The sequence below is a fragment of the Embiotoca jacksoni genome, unplaced genomic scaffold (assembly GCF_022577435.1).
Source record: "Embiotoca jacksoni isolate LCO1_2020_lvr unplaced genomic scaffold, fEmbJac1.0.p SCAF_51, whole genome shotgun sequence".
In the NCBI taxonomy this organism is placed as follows: Eukaryota; Metazoa; Chordata; class Actinopteri; family Embiotocidae; genus Embiotoca; species Embiotoca jacksoni.
The window spans coordinates 570,926-590,868 of record NW_027185405.1 but is presented as its reverse complement, the minus strand read 5'-3'; the positions used below and the strand labels follow the sequence as shown (position 1 = coordinate 590,868).

The 19,943-nt window shown below is 46.3% G+C and overlaps 3 protein-coding genes across 5 annotated transcripts; 2 read left to right on the top strand and 1 right to left on the bottom strand.

Annotated features, from left to right (window-relative positions):
* Positions 1–3: 3 nt before the first annotated feature.
* Positions 4–3,055, bottom strand: ino80b (INO80 complex subunit B). Its single transcript, XM_069172126.1, has 5 exons — positions 2,644–3,055; positions 1,848–2,022; positions 1,595–1,767; positions 1,125–1,297; positions 4–886 (listed from the first exon to the last, which is right to left on the bottom strand). The coding sequence occupies exons 1-5, from the start codon at positions 2,681–2,683 to the stop codon at positions 422–424; spliced, it is 1,026 nt and encodes a 341-aa protein (XP_069028227.1). The 5' UTR covers positions 2,684–3,055; the 3' UTR covers positions 4–421.
* A 144-nt stretch (positions 3,056–3,199) lies between these two features.
* On the top strand, positions 3,200–10,820 carry aadat (aminoadipate aminotransferase). Of its 3 annotated transcripts, none has more exons than XM_069172124.1 (14): positions 3,200–3,218; positions 3,471–3,542; positions 4,082–4,250; positions 4,365–4,497; positions 4,850–4,924; positions 5,020–5,229; positions 5,370–5,435; positions 5,507–5,589; positions 6,297–6,393; positions 7,287–7,348; positions 7,477–7,541; positions 8,205–8,311; positions 9,533–9,634; positions 9,734–10,820. In XM_069172124.1, exons 2-14 carry the CDS (start codon positions 3,476–3,478, stop codon positions 9,773–9,775), a joined length of 1,278 nt encoding a protein of 425 aa, XP_069028225.1. In that variant the 5' UTR covers positions 3,200–3,218; positions 3,471–3,475; the 3' UTR covers positions 9,776–10,820. The 3 variants fall into 3 exon arrangements, 2 of the variants coding, with proteins under 2 accessions (XP_069028225.1, XP_069028226.1); XR_011179374.1 differs by lacking the exon at positions 3,200–3,218 and having other exon boundaries at positions 3,231–3,542; positions 9,734–9,894; positions 10,369–10,820; XM_069172125.1 differs by lacking the exon at positions 3,200–3,218 and adding an exon at positions 3,231–3,385.
* Positions 10,821–12,063: 1,243 nt separating this feature from the next.
* On the top strand, positions 12,064–17,238 carry mfap3l (microfibril associated protein 3 like). Its single transcript, XM_069172147.1, has 3 exons — positions 12,064–12,206; positions 13,758–14,152; positions 16,035–17,238. The coding sequence occupies exons 2-3, from the start codon at positions 13,837–13,839 to the stop codon at positions 17,021–17,023; spliced, it is 1,305 nt and encodes a 434-aa protein (XP_069028248.1). The 5' UTR covers positions 12,064–12,206; positions 13,758–13,836; the 3' UTR covers positions 17,024–17,238.
* The last annotated feature ends 2,705 nt before the right edge of the window (positions 17,239–19,943 follow it).

Below are 19,943 nucleotides of genomic sequence, written 5' to 3'. Positions count from 1 at the left end.
TGGTCTGTTTTGATTCAATTCTGTTTATCTTCATCACATTATTTACAAAATGAACTCAGTTCAAAACAGTGGAGACAAAACGGGTATTTTGTGTCGTCGTAAACAAAGAGATGCTCTTGAAATCATAAATACTGAGTCATGTTTGATTGACAGGTTCAGATTTTAGTACGTTCTTTTTGTTTTTTGTACATAATTGGATTGTTTAACGAGCAACACTGCAGGAAAAAAAAAAATCATTATTAATGAGACTCAGCTACGAACAAAAAAAAGAGGCACGTTGATAAAAAGTCAACTGTTTGAAGTGTAAAGTTCAAACTGCATCGGAGCAGCCGCGAGCGTCCGTACGCACCGTCACCTTTTACCTCCCGGTGTCGTGAACAGAACCGCAGCAGAGTCCACTCAGCGATCCGTCCTCTGAGGCTCAAGCGGCGCTCTGCACCAGCAGCAGGTTCCTCCGGTAGCACTCGAGGCTGCAGAGAGGAACGCCGGACTTCGAGCAGCAGTACTTCTTCCGGTTGCTGCACCCGCTCACCCCGCAGCTCACCGGGGCCGGAGGCGGAGGCCGGGGGGGAGCCGGCGCCGGAGCGGGGACCCCCGAGGGAAAGGAGATGGCCATCCCCTGCGCCGAGTCGCTGTACCGCACCGTGGGACACTGACTCTGCTTGGACTTCTTCTCCCTCATGCTCTTGATCTTGGCCTTGCTGGTTTTGGTCAGCCTCTCTATCGTCTGGTTCTTGTTCTCCTCGGCCTTCTTGGCCGCCTGCAGGCGCCTCTTGCGAGCGCGCTCCTCCCGCTTCTGCATCATCTCCGCCGTCATCTCTTTCTCCTTGTAGCCCATCGGCAGCTCCAGGAGCGGCTGGCTCTGCTGCTTGTGTAGCAGCGCTTTCTGAAGAGGGAACGGGACAGACGCGCGTTTACAGCTGCTTGAAATGGAACAAAGTTTGACCACAACACGGATTTAAAGTCCTGCACACAGTCACTTGTGTAGGAAGTCATATTTAATGCACAGATGTTTCTAAAGGTTTTCTCTGTCTGTTGTTTTCGAAAAGTAAATCAATATTCCTTTAAAGCATTTCGCAGCTGACTGTTTTTTAAAAAAAAACAAGTTCTTCTCTGCTCCTCACCTGTCGGGCGGTGAGCAGCGACTCGTCCACCTCCTTCTTCAGCTCTCCGTTGTCGTCCAGCTCTCCTTTCTCCAGAGCGTCCAGCCACCGCTCCTCCTCGTCCACCGGCGCGCACATCATGGAGTCGGAGTCCATGTCTGGCAGAGGGGACGCGGCCAGGTTGCTGTCTTCGTCTGTGACAAATTAAACAGAATCTTCTTGTTTATTTTTGACTAATAAACAGCAGAAAATCACAACAAGTTGTATTCACAGAAAGTGAAGTCTCAGAGCCACTCAGTCTGCACAACAACACATCTAAACATATTATTGACTGTTAGGATCCTTTATACAAACTTAAAACTACAGCAGCGACTACAAATTGTTGCCAGCGGTTTCATTAATCGATGATTTCTACGATTGTTTGATTCATAAAATCCCCAAACATGAAAATGACGTCCATCCTTCATCCAGCAGGTGTTTCAGTGACTCACCCAGCCAGGCGCGATACTGCTCCAGAGGCACAGAGGGCTCTTCATCGTCGTCGTCGTCGTCATCGTCGTCGTCTTCATTATCGTCGTCGTCGTCGTCACCGACGTTGTTATGGATGATCATCAGCGGGGAGGGAGGACGAGCCACGCCGGGGTGGACGGTGAAGGTGGGAACGCTGGAGCAGAGAGACAGACGCCCACCGAGTGAGTGCGTGTTCGTCAGCACCGGAGTTAAAACGTGATCCCGGCAGCTCACCTCTTCGTCCCCAGCGTCTGACCTCCCAGTTTGATCTTGAGTCGGAGCTGCGGTGGAGGTCGAGGGACGGCGACGGGCTCCGGGGCCTCGGCGAAGCTGTGGTGCTTCCTCTTGTGCTTCTTGTGCTTTTTGTGTTTCCGTTTGTGAACGCTGTGCAGGCCGGAGCCGCCCTCACCTGCAGAGGAGGAGGAATTCAACACACACGTCAGAGCTGCAAAATAACAACCGCCGTCACCATTAATCCATCGGCGAGTTTTGTCCGTTAATCGATTCGTTGTTTGGCCTGTCGGACACGTGGGAAACGACAGAACTGGAACGTTTGATGACATTTTGTGAGACAGAAAAGCTGACATTTCTTTTCAGAAGTATGGTGCTTTCTGTAAATTCACAAGCATCTGAATCAATTGATGGTAAAAATAAAAGTGAATTCATATTATTAAGGAGCCAAAAAAAAAGTGGCTGTAGAACCGAGTTACTCTTTAAAACCGACTTTCTTTGTCTTAAAACATAAAACATCCATCAGCCACGACATTAAAACCACTTGACATCATGGACAGTTCTTTTGATCCTCCCATTTAAATGAGTGGGTTGATTAAACATGAGGAATATTTAATTATAATAAATACATATTTAATTCAACACCTCTCAGGATGGCTGCAGTTTGTGATAATCAGACTAACAAAGAGGATCACGTGCACCTAACTGATATGCAACAAACTGAAACCATTAAAAAAAAAAAACAACAGCTGCCAAAATACATTTTAAAAAGTAAACATCAACACTTTCATCCACTCACCGAGGAACCTGGGGTGGATCATGTCTTTCCTTTTCCCCATTGAAACGACCAGGATGTGGGCACAAAGAGGAGGACAGGCAGGCTGGAGCTCTACATAGCAGCTAGAAACTGCAGAAAGTCTCCTGTTTTTATTGTTCTCTCTGTTCTTGTTGTTTCGGTAAACAAAACCTTGTTCTGTAAACAAAACTGCACAGAAGGCCTCAACTTACCGCATCTAGCCACATCTGCTGGCGTTTATTTTAACGACTGCAGCTAATCTGCAACAAACTAAAACTAAAGAAAAAAAAAAAACCAAACAAACACAGGAACCAACCTTTTTGTTTTTGGGGGTTTTAAGCGACTAAAAATTAAGCTACGCGGTGACTTTACGTTTGCACGACTTGCGAGGCTAGGCTAGGCTAGGCTAATAACACGGAAGTTCGTCAATTTCGTCATTTCCGACTCTCGTGTTCTCACAGCTTCCGGGTAATGTAGTTCAGGGAGCGGAGGCCCGCCGGCGACCGCCGCGCGTCTCAGCACGCCGAGAAATACATTACCCAGAAGCCCCCGGGGCGAGCGAGCCGCGCGCACACAAGGTCAGTGACAGACGGGAGTTATTAAAACTTGACTTCAGCTGTGTTTATGACGCGTAATAACTCCTTTATGATCGTCGCGGAGACTTTAACTCGGTTTACGTGGATCTTAACGTCGCAGTACTGAGACGAATGATTTCCGTCTTGCGATTAAAAAGCTTAACTTGCAAGTCTGTGTTCAGGAATGCCGAAAATAAATTGGTAAAAACTGGTGTTTATTGCAGGAGGACCTGATTTTTCTGTGTAATTTGTCAGGAATCATGAACTACGCTCGGTTTCTGACGGCTGTCAGTGCAGCCAGGAAGCCTTCTCCCATCAGGATGCTCAGTGAGTATCTGGATCCACTCACACCAGGTCCATGAGTCACGATGAGCTTCATACTTCTCCACCTGACTGGTCATTTTATTTAAACCACTAATGATGATGATTAAATCAGCTGCACGACAGGAAATTAAACAAACTAATTTGGGAGAATTTGCTCCTTTTCTTTGCCCTCTTTTGACAAGAAACTGACATTTAATCGACCAAATCGTTTCTTTAACATTCATTTCAACAGAAGCTACGTGTAAAGGACAGTATTGAGCTTTTAAGGCAGCAAAACCCCAAAGCTGTTTTTATTATTATTATTTATTAACACAGATAAAGATAATAAAGTGTTGGTAAAACACAGTTTATGTATTTAAAATGATAAAGATTAAACATAATAATAATAAAAAACACAATACAAGACTATCACAGATATATATATATATATATATATATATATATATATATATATATATATATATGTATATACACGTTTGAGCTCTTCTTTGATGTCCTTGAATTAAAACGTCTCCGTTGTCTCCGTCTGCTCCTCCGTGAAGCCGAGCTGCAGCAGCGGTCACCTCCGTCCCTCATTTCTTTGGCTGGAGGAGCTCCGAACCCCGACACCTTCCCCTTCAAGTCCGCGTCCATCGAGGTGAAGAGCGGACAGACGGTCACCTTCGACGAGGCGGCCATGAAGAGGGCGCTGCAGTACTCTGCCTCTAACGGGTGAGAGACAACAACAACAACAACAACAACAACAACAACAACAAAAAAAGAGTCCCCATTGTGTGGAATCGGGTCATTACTTGTGTGAGTCTCCGTTTCCCTCCCGGTGTGTAGAATACCTGAGCTGCTGACGTGGATGAAAAACCTGCAGAAGAACCTCCACGACCCGCCGACCGCCGGCTACAGCCCCGACAACGGTCAGATGGACATGTGTGTGACGACGGGCAGCCAGGAGGGACTCTGCAAGGTACCGAGCTGACTCAGGTGCAGGACAACCACGGGGTTTTTCTCAGGCTCGTCTTCCTCATAGATAAAAATAAAAAAATTAAATAAAAAGGCAGACATGTGACATGAGTCGGGAGTTTGTGACGTCACAAAGTTACAGAAGTCCAAACAGTCTGAATCCAAACTGTTTTGCTCTGTGGACTGAGTGTGTTCATGCAGCACCGAGAACCTGATGGGAAATCCAAATAGAAAAGGAAATCAGAATTCATGCGCTGTGGCACTTTAAATGTTTAATAAGAGAATAAACTCAGGTTTTTTTCACTTCAGCAACATTTAACATTTGTTTGTGTGTTTCCCTGTTTTCTGGGTTTCAGGTGTTTGAGATGCTGGTCAACCCGGGCGACAACGTGCTCCTGGACGCGCCCACGTATTCTGGCACGCTGGCAGCAGTGAGGGATTTTTACCCGATAACAACCACAAACAAATAAACAAACAAACACTCGAGCTGCTGCGACCATTTTTAACCTCCTGTCTCCGCCTGCAGCTCCAGCCGCTCGGCTGCAACTTGATAAACGTCCCCAGCGATCAGCACGGGATGATTCCCGCAGCGCTGAAGGAGGTTCTGTCTCAGTGGGACCCGTCGGAGGTCCACGGGCCCGGCAGCACCGTCCCCAAGATCCTCTACACCATCCCCAACGGAGGAAACCCAACCGGGGCCTCCATGACGACTGCGAGGAAGAAGGAGGTGTACGAGGTTCGTGCGTGAATTCACACTCGAAGACGACGACGTGCAGATTCCCCGTCGGATCGTCCAGAGACGCGCCGATGTTTCCAGTCGGAGCTGACTGTAAAGCCGATTCTCGAATTAATTCTGCATCGCGACTTTTTCAACAGCTGGCCCGGCAGTACGACATGCTCATCATCGAGGACGACCCGTACTACTTCCTGCAGTTCCAAAAGGTACAAACGGTTTCCTCGCCTCGCCTCCCGCTGAGCATGAATGAAGTGATGATGTTCGTTGCTGTTGACAGCCGTGGGCTCCCACCTTCCTCTCCATGGACGTGGACGGGAGGATCATCAGGACGGACTCCTTCTCGAAGATCCTGTCTTCAGGGTGAGCTGCTGAATCTGTGTGTGTGTGTGTGTGCATGCGTTTTTTTTCCCACAGTGCACGTGAGTCTCTCATGTCACCAGTTAAGATGTTGTTGACGTGCTCCTGCAGGTCTGAGGCTGCCATGCGAGCCGGGCGTGTTACCGTGTTGTTTAATCGTGTGCAGCTTCTCCACCTCCCTTGAGGACCGAGCTGATGTTTGTGTGAACGAGGACTTTTGTTTTTAATTTAATTTTGTATTTACATGAAATCCTCTCTTAATATTTATAAGTATCGGTTGGTGGAAGCCGCTCGTGATAAGAATTGGTAATAATGTGAACACGTAAGAGGACAAATCGATGACTGGTGTTTCTCCATATTTGAGTCTAGAAGCAGAGGACGCGACGTCCACATTAAAACGTCCTGGGAGACTTTAAAAACATCCGGCGCCATCATCGTAACATCATCTGGTGTCTGAATCTACACATTTTTATAAAAAACTAAGATACATGATCTGTGAAATCAGGAAAGAGTCGGAGCCACAAAGTTTCAGTTTCAGGTTTCAGTTCTTCAGGTTTACGAATGAAGTTAATGTTTCACTTCTGGTTTTCTGCACGACTGCTCCGGCCTCTTCGTGTCTTTGAGAACTCGACTGTGTGTTTGTGTGTGTGTCTGTGTGTGTGTGTGTGTGTGTGTGTGTCTCTTTGACTTTGTGTGTGTGTTTGCTTCAGGCTGAGGATTGGTTTCGTGACGGGTCCCAAGCCTCTGGTCGACCGGGTGGTGTTGCACATCCAGGCCTCCACCATGCACACCAGCACCTTCACGCAGGTGAATCAAACTGTCGCTGCACCAGCGGTTTACTAGGTTTTTAAGTTTGTTTAATATTCACCCTACAAGGACTTCAAGAAGCTGTCGGATCATTTTAAACTGCCGTTGACATCGTGCAGCCGTGAGTGCAGCAGCCTGCTTCTGACATGCTGTGTCTGTGCACTCGTGCCAACAAACGAAGCATTTTTGCGAGCAGAGTCATCACAGACTTGTTTTTCGCTGCCAGCTTCTCTTCCCGCCCATCAGATGTGCCGGATTTACATAAACTCAAACCGAGCAGTCGCGTCAGAGCTGGAACAGACTCAGACACACCAGCAGCAGAGGAGGATTCATTAACTCCTCGTTAAATCCTCACCTCTGCATTCTCGTATAATCGGGACCACAAAAATGTACAATAATCAGACCGGACAAACATACTGACAATATTAAACGCTAACTCGACCAGCTGCTGCAGGAGCTGACAAAACAAAACTTGACCGCTCCTCCTCAAAACAAACCACAGGCTTTACTGCTGATGAAGCTACTCGTCATCACACTTCCCTGCGTCAGTCTAATCAAACAGAGTTTTATACAGCCGTCCAGTCGGCAGAATATTATTTAAGAAGTATTTATTTGTACAGTAGATATCCGTCTGTGTTCTGTATCACAGTCACGGTCTGTTTGATTCAGGAATTTGTATTTATATTTTTAACTTTGAGCACAAATAAGTAGAATGGATTTAAAATCTGCACATTTTCTTGTGATAAATTAAAAACACAAACAGGCCAAATCAAACATGTGAAAAGCTCTGTGGTAAAAGGAGGAAGTTGTGCCTTCGAGTCATTTTACAGTCAAATAAATCGGTCCGAGTGGTGAGCAGTGAATTCATGATCATTATTATTCCTCCCTTTCAGCTCATGGTGTCTCAGCTGCTGCACAGCTGGGGACAGGACGGTTTCCTCCAGCATATAGACAGGTACGCCACTTCCTGCGAGGCCGGTCCGACCGGTTTCAAATTAAACAGCTGTGATACCCGCAGTGAATAAAAAAATTAATAATTACTTCCGCAGCAATGAATGAAGCAGTTTTCTGGTTTGTTTTCAGGGTGATTGAGTTTTACAGTAAACAACGAGATGCCATGATCAGCTCGGCCGACAAGTGGCTCAAAGGTTTGTGGACGAGTTAAACAGACTTTTTTTTCTCTCAAGATAAAGAAATAATGAACTCGTAATCTCAAGATAATGGCTTTTAAAAAACTATTTTTTTTTGGAAGCACGACCGTTCTCCACTCTGCATCATTTTCTTCGGCTAGTTTTCCAGGACCGTAAATATACTCGCTTTAAACGATGCGTTCACGTGCTCTATGACGGCTGCCTCGCGCATCTCGCATCTCTTTGAAACGTTGGTCGTCCACGTCCTCAGGAATTAACGCAACACGTACACAAGATGCGATATACGCATGACCTGTAGGGGCAGTGTGGCGACACGACCGAGTCAGAGACCTGCGCAAATAAATGGAAACAGCAGAAAAGTATATCGCCGGGCTTAGAGTCGCCACCTAGAGGCCGCCATTTAAGGAACTGCAGACACTTACTCAGGAACAACCTCGCAACCCGTCCGGGTGTAATCTACCTCATGCACTCTGTGTTTTTCAATGGTTGAAACATTTTAGAGAGACAGCAAAGCAAAAAAAAAAAAAATTCACTGCAGCAAAAAAAAATTAAAAAAAAGATCACAGGAGGGAAATCCTCTTATGAAACCTCTTATGAATCCTCGCATGAGTCAGGAAGCTCATCGCCAGGCTTTTCTCTCCTCTGACTGTGTGTGTTTAGATGTGGCAGAGTGGCACAGCCCATCGGCGGGCATGTTCCTGTGGATGAAACTGAAAGGCGTCGCCGACACCCAGCAGCTCATTATGGAGAAGGCCTTGGAGAAAGAGGTCAGCAAACACAAACTCAGTCCTGTTGTTGTGCACCTAAAACCTCCACACGGTTCACGGTTTAACTTCAGGTGAACACACACAGCGCCGCCGCCACCCCCCCCCCCCCCATCCACCCCCAGAGACATTTCAGTCTTTGTGGTTGCCAAAAATGTTTTGCAACAGGTTTTGTGGCTGAATAGAGTAGGATGGTGCAGGCAAAGCAGCCATTGTGAGTGTTTTCCCTCCCACACACACACACACACACACACACACACACACACACACACACAGAGCTTCTGTAAATCCCCACTAACGAATAGCTGTGTATAAACAAGAGTGGGCACGATCAGAATTTTCCAAGGTCTCTGCACGGTCGGCAGAACACTGAGTTCACACAGCAGAACGAACATAAAGACTCTCTGGTGGATTGTTGGCGTGAACAGAGGAGGAATAACGCAAACACAAGTCTGAAAGGAATTCACGAACAGAATTACTGGTCGTGCCAGCAGTGAAAAGAGAGAGCGAAAAGCATCAACTGTATATAAAAAGGGAGGTAGCCTCCAGGTCTGAAAAAGTGCAATACCACCGAAGGGCACTAGGAGCTGCCTCCAAAACACCTCCGGCTCCAATAGACTTCCATTCAAGTCATTCGAGTCTTTCAATGTTTTCCACAAGTTATTAATGTCATGAGCTAAATTCCTTCATTCTGATCAGACCTCTAGTGGGCCAAAATAATTCCATCGTGAATTAGATATTAGGCCTCAAAGACAGATATGTTTGAGGGCGTGTCTGGTTTGATTGACACGTCTGGGGTGCAGTCAGGTTTCCAGTATCGGTGGGCAAGGCACCTTGGGTTCCACCCATTGGCAGTGTATAAAAGTGGGCGTGGCTTCTGGGTCTGAAATAAGACAAACACGGAAGTGCCATAAAGTGCAATACCACCGAGGAGCCACTAGGGCACCAAAAAGCTGAATGGTTGGGGGCGTGTCTGTTTGATTGGCAGGCCTGAGGTCAAGTCAGGTTTCATATCTGCTGATAAACAATGAAGCTACATCCAAACGAACGAAACTCACACGAGTCATATGTATGTGTGTATGTATGTGTGCATGTGTGTGTGTGTGTGTGTGTGTATGTGTGTGTGTGTGTGTGTATGTGTGTGTGTGTGTGTGTATGTGTGTGTGTGTGTGTGTATGTGTGTGCGTGTATGTGTGTGTGTGTGTGTATTTGTGTACATTCAAGGTGCTGCTGGTTCCCGGAGGTGTCTTCATGATCAACAGTAGTGACCCCTGCCCCTACGTCAGAGCGGCCTTTTCTCTCTCCACACCTGAGCAGATAGATGAGGTAGGTACACACACACACACACACACACACACACACACACACACACACACACACACACACACACACACAGACTCTAATCTGTCTCTGTTCTCTCAACAGGCTTTCAGAAGACTTTCTCTGCTCATCAAAGACGCTTTGTGATGACTCATTTATTTGACTGACTTTTTTGTGACTTATCGTTGAAGATTTTCCTGAAGTTTAAATGCTGATCTTTAAAATCCTCCGGTAGCAAAGTCTGCAGCTCCATTATTCACTACATGGTAAAAATGTCTTTATCTTGTCCATGTTAAAAAAAAAAAAAAAAGTGAATATAAACTTTTTATTATTGTGTTTTGTCTTTTGAGCCTGGATGGTTTTGGGAGTTTGTGATGGTTTCTCAGCGGTTGACAGATAGATTTACTGTAGATTTATTTTGACACAAATCTACTTATTCTACATATTTCTAGCGCGCAGATGCTCCTGTTGAAACACTTGATATCATCATTTCTTGCATTAGTTGAATGTCACCATCTTCTTTTCTTTTTTCTTTTTGTTCTGTTAAAAGCTTATAAAAGATGAAAGCCACCATCAAATCTGGGCTTTTCTCGACAGTGTCATTTCTAACTTTTTTTTTTTTGTAACTCAAAACACTATGATGCTATTTAAAAATGAACATACTTCAACCAGATGACCGTTAGAAAAAACAAGTGAAGTTGTCATGAACTATTAACACAGGCTCATCTTTTTTTTAACAGCCTGCACGGCTCGCTATCACATAACCGAACCCGCTGACGACAGCACAGCCCGTCTGCTGCTGGAAACGCTTTCTTTCTCCTTTGTACAGACTTTCTACCCGCTGTGTTAATATGAGAGCAGTGTGACCGAGCTCTCGGAGGTGTTTGTGCACAGCTCAGACTTTCATCGGCGAGGGGAGATAACGGGGGCCAGGGGGTTCGGAGAGGTGGCCAACAATTGCGGCTGTCGCAACACTTTTAGTGCCTTTTACTGCAGGAGCGGAGAAAAGCATTCAAATCCTCACGTAAAGGCTTCAAAACAGTCTGAAAAGCTCCCAGAAGTAAATGGTTGAATGGTAAATCATTAGCAGGAAAATCTCTCAAGCCTGAAAAAGAAAAGCAGTTGCAGGTAAATGTCTCTTACAGTGTTGAATTGTGACTTCGTGAATAAAGAAGCAGCATCTCAGACTTCAGGAACTGTTTTTTTGTTTTTGTTTTTTTAACTAAATCAGTGCTTCAAATTTTGAAGAACTGTCGTGACGACAGCCCGTAAGACATTTTCCTACTTTATATGAAAGGTCGAAATTCTCAGGTAACTACAAATGATCATGTTTCACTTTCCACACGGACAAAAACACACACACACACACACACACACACACATCCCTTTAAATGTCCACAGCTCCTCTGAGCATTATTGACTCGGTTATTGACCGTCGGCTGAGCTCTCGGTACAGTGTCAATTTCAGTCTTTTAACTGAGGCTTCAAGGTCGTAATTATCAGGTCTAACAGCTCGAATGATCCCAGCTCGGTCGATTTCCAGGGAAACTTTAGTTCTGCCTTCATTTTCTTCCAGGGATCTCTGTTGTATCGCACATTTTCTAATTGCCTCACAGCTACAATCCACTTCCAGTGTATTTTAATTGCCCGACCTTTCAGCTTGAAATGCTTTTCACCCGTTACTGTGAAATATGTTTTAATTCAGACGAGACATCACAAAATGAAATGCCCTTCTGCTTCAGCCGCTCTGGGCTCTGGGAGGGTGCCGAGACCTCGTCTCAAGGCCGAGCTGCAGAAATATGCAGCAGAAGCACAGACGGGCGATAAAAGACAGGAGGGACATCAAACCATCTCCTGACCTCTGGTGCCCTCTGCAAAGGCATTAATTATGGTTAATAGCTCATTTATTGCTTTGATCTACCTGCATCTGATGAGTAGACAATATTAGCTGTTATAATATTATTATGTAATATTATTATAAACTTCGTCATGTCATGAACACCCAGATTATTTTTGGAGCCTCGTTTTCCCATAAATTCCAGTTGTTTGGACTTTGAAGCTGAATTGAATCAGCTGAGCTCCGTGTGATGTAAAAGACTCACCCAGATAAATGACCCCAATGGAAAGCTGGTGGAGTTGTGTATTTGTTGGATGTAAAAATAAGGACAAGTCTGAATCACTACTGAGGAAAGGTTGATCAACTTTAAAGGTGATCACGTGTGTACATCCTGTTCAACGAATTAAAGAGGCAATTAATGCACCTTTTAAACTTCTTTACAAACTCACTATTTAACTACATTAGAATGGCTTCATTATGAGGAAAATATTCACTTTAGTTGCAGTTTATTTCCTGCAACGGGCAACGCAACCCGAGCAACCCCGTCGCTGTTGCCGGGGGGAGGGGAGAGGGGGAGGGTAAAGGGGGGGATGGGGGACCAGCAGTCGGCTGCAGAGCGGACAGACGACGGCAGGAGGAGGATGGAAATTCCGGAGGAGAAATAAAACGAACCACGAAGCGTCGACTGTTTGGTTTTCGACAACGCACTCGAGTTCAAACGACGACAAAAAAAAACATGACGTGAGTAAAAAAAACAAAACAAAAAAAACCCTGCAGTTTTATCCCCGAGAATCTTCTGTTTTTTTGGGGCTCGATTCGCGGCCGTCGACGGGGGCTCTTTACCGAAGAGACAACGTCGCTGCGTTTCTCGGTAAAAAATAAAATTTAAATAAAATAAAATTCGTCGCTTTGTCTCTTTGTTATTCCGACTGTTTTCTGCGGTAATGTTGACTGTTTTAATGCCGCTACAGACGGAGTGACGCGTCGGTCGGTGACCGAAGAAGAAGCCGCGTTATGAGCGTCTGTGAGCGGGTCGCTGCGGTACTTCTGGAAGGGTCCCCCGGTTTGGAACCGCCGCCCAGCACGTAGCCGGGTCCCGCGCCCGTGTTTCTCTTCCTTTTGTTTTCTCACGTTTCAGTATAATGACACCGTTTAAAAATCCTAATAACTTTCATAACGTGTGATTAACACGTATATTATAAACGTCTATATTATTCTTATCGGGCTCACGGAAGGCGAACAAACGATGTCATCTCCGGCGGCGGCGCGGAAATAGACGGAGCCCGCGATCAGCTCCGTTATGTGGCGGTGCGGCTGTTTTCCTACTAATCGAGGCGATAAATGCTGTTATAACCAAGGGGAAAGCTTCTTTTTAATTTATTTATTTTTAATTAAAATGTCACTTTGTAAGTAATAAATTCCAGCCTTATTAATAAACGCAATAGTTTTCATACTCGTAACGTTAGCTGCCTTTAGCTGCGATGAAGCTTCAGACCAGCTGATGTTTCATAAAGGACATTTTTTGCAGACCGTGAATGAAAATCATTGTCGGTGACACACTGCAGGCAAGACGGGCTTTTAGTGCTGACACAGATTTTTGGGTTGAGATATTTCCATCATGAATGCTGTTTGAACGGATTAGTAGTCTGAATACAAACCCCTGAAAGACTGGAAGGAAACAGGGCAGCCAACAGCGTTGTCCAAAAATACCATGGGAGTATTTCATTTAGGAGAGGACACAACTAACGCCTCCACATTTCTGCCTTTTATTGGATTAAAAAAAAAATGAAGTCTTCGAAACTAAAATAAACCGAGAAAACTTGGAAGACTCGCTGCTTTTTCTCTGTTTAATAATCAAAATCTTTGGGCTGAATATTAAAAGTCCTCCGACGTTAGACTGTCACCATCCTGAACTTTTAGCTGATGATTTCATTGCCACGCATACTAATGATGTCTTTCTGTGACACTATGCCTAATAATTCAGGAACACACACACAAATAACACGGGACGCGCGACCTTTCTGTTCGCGTCCTCCGCCTGTTTTTACGAAGATTAAATAATCACAATCGGGTGATTATGTAACCGTGGCAACAGGTCCACCTTCACTCCCCCCCCAACTTCAGGGGACATTTTCAACGTTATGTTGACGTTTCGATCGGCCGGTCGGTAACGACGCGACTTTTCTCAGCGAGCGGCCGGTTTATCGGTTGGTTCCAGATGCCGAAGTCGCGTCCTGAGCAAGACGCTCCCGTTTCTGATTAATTAATGTCAGTCGTTATGTCTCGTCCCAGTGAGGTGTCCCATGCCGCAGAGCTGACGACGTCCACCGTCGAGAGATAGCCGGTCTTGCTGGATGGAGCCTCAGGAGGAATGACCGAGTCTCTTCCGCCTCGGCTGACGCACCGACCGTTGGAGAAAATGCACGGAGCCGGCGGGTTGGTTTTTCTGGTCCTGGTGTCCCTCGCCGCCTGCCGCGGCGCCGGGGCGTCTTCGGCGGACGGGAACCGCACGGAAAACGGAAACGCAACCGACGGCAGATTCGTCCCAGTTGTGTTCACGACGGTGAGCCAGATCATCGCCCGGGAGGGGAGCTGCGCACTGATTGATTGCAACGTCACCGGAGAGCCGTTCCCCAGCGTTCAGTGGTTCAACTCCCACGGAGACCGTCTGGACACGGAGACGAACGGTGAGGCCCAGCGTTGTCCTTTCACACTTTCATTAGCGGCAGAGGCGGGTTGTCTCACAGAACGGAGAGGTAACGAACATTCGGGTGAGTTTTCCGAAGCGTTTCCACGCCAACGTGCGGGGCGGGGTTTCCTTCAGGAAGCTGTGGAGCCGTTTCTTTATTAAGCAGATGAATGATCGCGTGTGAAAATGGCAACGCTGCACTTTTCCTCTAAAGGTTAACGGGATGAAATTCTGCACGGTCACCTAATTACTGAACAACCAGATTAAAAGAGGCTAATTTTGTAATAAAGTAAAACAAAAACAAACAAAAAAAACCTCCACTCAGCCAGCTCAGCGACGTGTTGATTGATTTTTTTATTTTTATTTCTTCGAACCTTCGATCGAAGCAGAATCGGACTTCTTGAGCACGATCCGGCCGTTAATGCACATTTCGTCCAGATTATTCTCTCACTGCGACGGAGGAAGTTTTTTTTTTTTTTTTTTTTTTTAAACGGCCTCCTTTGTTGTCTGGAGAAGGTGGCGGAGGGAAGATCAGTCTGCGGTCGTGACGCGTCTCCCGGTCCGACCTGTTGAAACCTGCCGTCGGGGAGGAGAAGCGGCGGCTTTGTTGTTACGACCCACGAACCCCTCCGGCTCTCGGTCGGGAGGATAATTATGGAGGTGGACTTTCCCCTCGGCAGGAAGGAACAGCTCACAGCAGTGCTACTGAACCTGCAGCTTTATCTTCCCGAGCTGTGTTTCTCTTTCCTCATAAGAAACTTCAGTCGCACCGTCGTAGGTGATGGTGGAGCTAAAGTTAGAAAAGGCGGACGGGCGGGCCGCTGCCCGGCTGCACTTCCTGACGGCCCGTTCAGCTCCTCCCGAGGAGGATTTTAGAGACGCCTTCTGTGATCTCGGCCCAACAGCAACTCCCCCTCAGCCAACATCTGCCGTGCGGGAGCAGAAATAAACCAGATGAAGTCTTTTGAGTCGTCCGACCAGTTAGAAAACAAGAAGGAACATCTGCGATGGACGTCGATTGTGACTCGACTCGCCCCGACAGCTTGTGGAAGACGCGTTTTCAAATCACTTCTTTGAAGACGGTTCATTAAACCTTCCTCCTCTGTGATGGACAGCAGGATCGTCCCTCAAGACGGGAATTCAGCTTGTTTGTTTTCTCGCTGCGAGTTTGTCAAAAAGATCCGACTCGACTAAATCTGAATCTCCAGCTGGTTAGCTTAGCTTAGCATCAAAACTGGGGTCAGACTGGTGTTGTTGGTTTGTTGGGAGGATCCCCGGGTTTTAGGGTTAGGGCAGTTATTTGACTACAAACTATATATTTTCACAGATTTGGACGATTATCACGACAATATTTAATTGCATATAATATTATAGTGAAGCGAACATCAGCCGTGTTTCCTGAGTTTAAATATTGAAAACGGGACTAATGAGGTCAAACACAGACGGAAACCAGGTTTCATGTTCTCTGTAAACATGTCTGACATCATGTGTTCATCTCGCACTAACACGGGACGAGATGAACTCTAAACGTGACATCCCAGAGTGCACTGCTGCTTTAAGGACTTTGTGCCCGTCAACATTTGTTTCAGTTAAAACGGAAGCACATTTGAGAAATCGAGTTCCTGTTAGAAAACCAGAGAGTTCACTGTGAAATCAGTCAGCAGAGAAACAGATGCATGCTTTTCGGGGTTTGACCTTTGACCTCAGAGTCCGAAACCGCACCTCCAGTAGTTCATGTGTCGTCGGTGATTTATCGTCGTTTGAAAGCGATTTTTGTCACTTTGTGCTTAAAAAAAAAAACCTGAAGAGTTGCGTTTTTCAAACCGCACCGAAGACCAAACGTGGTTTTTAAAGCGCCTCCTCTCTCTCGCCCCCCGCAGGTGAGAAGTGGTGGCTGCTGGACAGCGGCGTCCTCAACATCACCAGCATCGAGTTCGCCGACCGCGGCAAGTACACCTGCATGGCGTCCAACGTCCTCGGCAGCTCCAACTGCACGGTGACGCTGCGCGTGGTCTTCACCAACGGCGACATGGGCGTGTACTACATGGTGGTGTGCCTGGTGACCTTCACCATCATCATGGCGCTGAACGTCACGCGCCTCTGCATGATGAGCAGCCACCTGAAGAAGACGGAGAAAGCCATCAACGAGTTCTTCCGCACCGAGGGCGCCGAGAAGCTGCAGAAGGCCTTCGAGATCGCCAAGCGGATCCCCATCATCACCTCGGCCAAGACGCTGGAGCTCGCCAAGGTCACGCAGTTCAAGACCATGGAGTTCGCGCGCTACATCGAGGAGCTGGCGCGCAGCATCCCGCTGCCGCCGCTCATCATGAACTGCCGCACCTTCATGGAGGAGATCCTGGAGGTGGTGGGCGTGGAGGAGATGAGGCACACCTTCGTGAAGCAGGCGCCCGAGGGGCACCAGGAGGGGGCGGGCCGGGTCGCCATCATCGGGCCGCGGGACCTCTTCACCATGCTGCAGGAGAGGGAGCGGGAGCGCGGCCGAGAGAGGGAGCGCAGCGAGTCGCCCGCCGCCGACTCCGACAACTCCTCCGTCCACGAGCAGCCGCAGCACATCGCCATCCAGGTGTCGGTCCACCCGCCGCTCGCCGTCGGAGGTTGCTGCAGCATAGAGGCTCCGCCCCAGCCCGAGGCCCCTCCCTCCCCCCCGCCGCCGGCTCCTCTTCATCACGAGGAGCAGCCCGAGGAGGAGGAGGAGGATGAGGTGGTGGTGGTGGTGGTGGAGGAGAAGGAGGAGGAAGAGGAAGAGGAAGAGGAGGAGCAGCAGCAGCCGACCGCCCAACAGGCCGTCGAAGACGAGGCGAGGAACGACCCCCCGCCCTGCCAGGTGCTCTACGAGAGCCACGTGTGACGAAACCAACCAACCCTGGAGGAACGGTTTTCTCCTGCTATGCATTTCCACTTGAAGACACACACAAAAAAGAAAAATACAAAAAAGGTCCAGAAAACATTTTTAATTTCACATTTTGGAGTGGAACAATCACCTTTTTATTTATCTTTTTCTGAACGTTAACCTCCTCAAACCTTTGTAGGTCGATTCTCTGACAATAAATCAGAAGCTATTTAGATGCTTTTTTTCTTTTCTTTTTTTTTCTTTCTTTCTTTCTTTCTCTCACTTCTGTGCTTGAATGTACTCGAGAGGAGTAATCAATATTATTATTAATGTAACAAAGCAAAGAATTGTAGAATTTACATTTCCTGCGTTGAGGCTTCAGTAGCTCTGTTATTGAAAGGTGACGTCACAGTCGGGGGGGGGGGGGGGGGGGGGGAGAGACGGTGTGTGTGTGGGGTGGGGGGGGTGGGGGGTTCTCGCAGGGTTTTTATGACTTCACTCCAGAAATCTGCCTCAAGCTCCTTTTCATGTCGTTGTTTTCCCGCGACCTCCTGATGCATGCTGGACTGAAAAATACTCAGAGTTTGGTCACATTTTCATGATTGTAAAAAAACAAAAAAAACAACAACAACCAGAAAAGAATCGGTGAAGCCGTGAGCGAGCCGAAGATTCTCCCTGATCACAACGCAGTTTGTTCGTTTCCCTCGAGACCTTTTTAAGAGTGTTATTACATTATTAGCCGCCGTGCTGTGATTTGGTTTCTCAGCTAGTTTAGGCAGAAGTCTTTTCGTCTTCGTTTTCCCGCCGTAGAGACGAGCAAGCTTTCGTTCTCCTGCGTCATTCTGCCGTTGTAGGTTTTCTTAGTTTTGTTTTTCCGTTTGACCTTTGACCCGACGTCGTCCTGCTCACTCCGAGGCTTTCCCAGTCCAGTCGTGTTCCCGCTGCATGTGTTCAAAGTGGACGTCGGAGATCTTCCACATCTTTCTCTGGGACTTAAAAAGCTCTCCTCCTCGCTTCCTCCTCGCTTCCTCCTCGCTTCCTCCTCGTTTCCTCCTCTGCTCGGCCGACTAGCGATGAACCGCTCTGCTTTTACTGGTGCTCTTGAGATGCCTCTTTTTTTTTGTAGTGAAATAAAATGGAAGTGATGTGATAAAAACAAAAAAACAACAACAACATGGTGTCCACAGTTTGGTCAGATTTGTTTTGTCCATTTATTAATTTGGTTTTGCAAGTTTTATAATTGGTCATAAATGTCGGCATATTATAGAAATGTTATTTTTGTAGCGAATCAGCCGTGAACACTAGTTTTATTAATGTCTTAAGATTATTATTAATGTCTTCTCTTATTAAGATTATTATTAATGTCTTCTCTTATTAATGTCTTAAGATTATTATTAATGTCTTCTCTTATTAAGATTATTATTAATGTCTTATTATTGTCTTAAGATTATTATTAATGTCTTCTCTTATTAAGATTATTATTAATGTCTTCTCTTATTATTAATGTCTTATCTTTCCTTCCAGTTCGTTTTAGGGGATTTTAATGACTATTTTCCAACAGCATCCCTTTAAAGGGGATTTCCATTGAATGGAGGCTGCAGTATCTTTTGTTTTTTTTAGTGCATCTTTAGTCACACCTACCTGGTTTGATCTGAACCAAACCAGCCGGTGTGGAAGGAGCCTCGAACGACGGTCTGGACCCAGACAAGTGATCTCGGACCGGATTAAATGGAACCACGGGAGGCAGCCTACCGTCACCTATTAAACAGGAGAAGAAGAAAGAACCAGAAGAGAAGTAAAAAAAACATTTGCCACTGTAGCACAACAGGGATCAAAAGTCAACTTCAAAAGTATTAAAAGAAAGGGTTTTTACAGGAATACTGTAATAATAATAATAATAGTAAAGAGGCAACGAAATAAATCCGCATATTGAATGTAAACTTTTCACTGATACTTCAGTGGTATCGAAGACGTCTCGAGTCTCATCCATCAAATTCTATCAATCTGCTCTGATTTGAACTCGCGGGCAACGAACAAAGCTACAAACATTTAATATTAAAAAGGTCAACGAGAACTCGAAAACTAAACCGTCCCAGAGTGTGCAGGTTGCACTCTTGAAATTTGGTCCATTTTCAAACCCGTTCAAGGTTTTGTTTGTTTCTGGCGTCCAAAACCCGAGGAGCTGCTGCAGCCTTAAGAATGTCAGCAACACTCGTCGTCATGCCGGCGGTAGCCATGGTTACAAGACTGTCCTCTCCGCTGTGACACAAAGGTCACGGAGGGAAACGGATCTGCCGAGAGGAGAACAAAGGTCGGCACGCGGCGAGAAGGGAACGGACAGAAAATGTGCCGAAAGGTTTATAATCTTTCCTGGAAAACAAATCTCGCTGATTAAACACGGAAACTGGACTTCAACTCCAGCGAAGAGCTTCAAACCTGTGATTTTTAAATGGAGTTTGGTGCGTAAACCTGGGCTGAAAACAGCAGGAGAACAGAAAGAAGTCATGAATGATGGATGCGTAACGGGACACGAGGACGAGACTTCTGATCTCTGGACCTGCCGACTATTTACAGAAGCTGATGAAATCCACCCATCCGTCATCTATACCTGCGAAATAAACTGATATTACATCACAATTTACAGCACGATTTAACAATTCCTGATAAGGAGAATTGGTGACAAAATACAGTGAACAAAATGCAACAATTAAGTGATTATTTCATCCAAAACAAACTGATCTGCGGTTATTTTCATTGTTTCAATTGTTCTTTCAGAGAAATGTGTAAAATATTTACTGGTTTTAGCTCCAAAATGTAAATTATTTTGTCACAAGTGATAGTAGATGACATGTCGTCGGGCTTTAAACTGATGAATGTGAAGAACAGCAGCGGAGAGAAAATATTTAAGACTTTATAACAACTTTAAAGGCCTTTGAAA

What these genes read in the sequence shown, in the direction of transcription:
- mfap3l (XM_069172147.1), top strand. Translation starts at nt 13,837, where the DNA reads ATGACCGAGTCTCTTCCGCCTCGGCTGACGCACCGACCGTTGGAGAAA. An exon ending in TCTGGACACGGAGACGAACG is followed by an intron (nt 14,153 to 16,034) that starts GTGAGGCCCAGC and finishes CGCCCCCCGCAG; the next exon opens with GTGAGAAGTGGTGGCTGCTG.
- ino80b (XM_069172126.1), bottom strand. Translation starts at nt 2,683, where the DNA reads ATGGGGAAAAGGAAAGACATGATCCACCCCAGGTTCCTCG. An exon ending in CAGACGCTGGGGACGAAGAG is followed by an intron (nt 1,768 to 1,847) that starts GTGAGCTGCCGG and finishes TCTCTGCTCCAG; the next exon opens with CGTTCCCACCTTCACCGTCC. An exon ending in CGCTGCTCACCGCCCGACAG is followed by an intron (nt 887 to 1,124) that starts GTGAGGAGCAGA and finishes TTCCCTCTTCAG; the next exon opens with AAAGCGCTGCTACACAAGCA.
- aadat (XM_069172124.1), top strand. Translation starts at nt 3,476, where the DNA reads ATGAACTACGCTCGGTTTCTGACGGCTGTCAGTGCAGCCAGGAAGCCT. An exon ending in TCGAAGATCCTGTCTTCAGG is followed by an intron (nt 5,590 to 6,296) that starts GTGAGCTGCTGA and finishes TGTTTGCTTCAG; the next exon opens with GCTGAGGATTGGTTTCGTGA. An exon ending in GGCCGACAAGTGGCTCAAAG is followed by an intron (nt 7,542 to 8,204) that starts GTTTGTGGACGA and finishes GTGTGTGTTTAG; the next exon opens with ATGTGGCAGAGTGGCACAGC.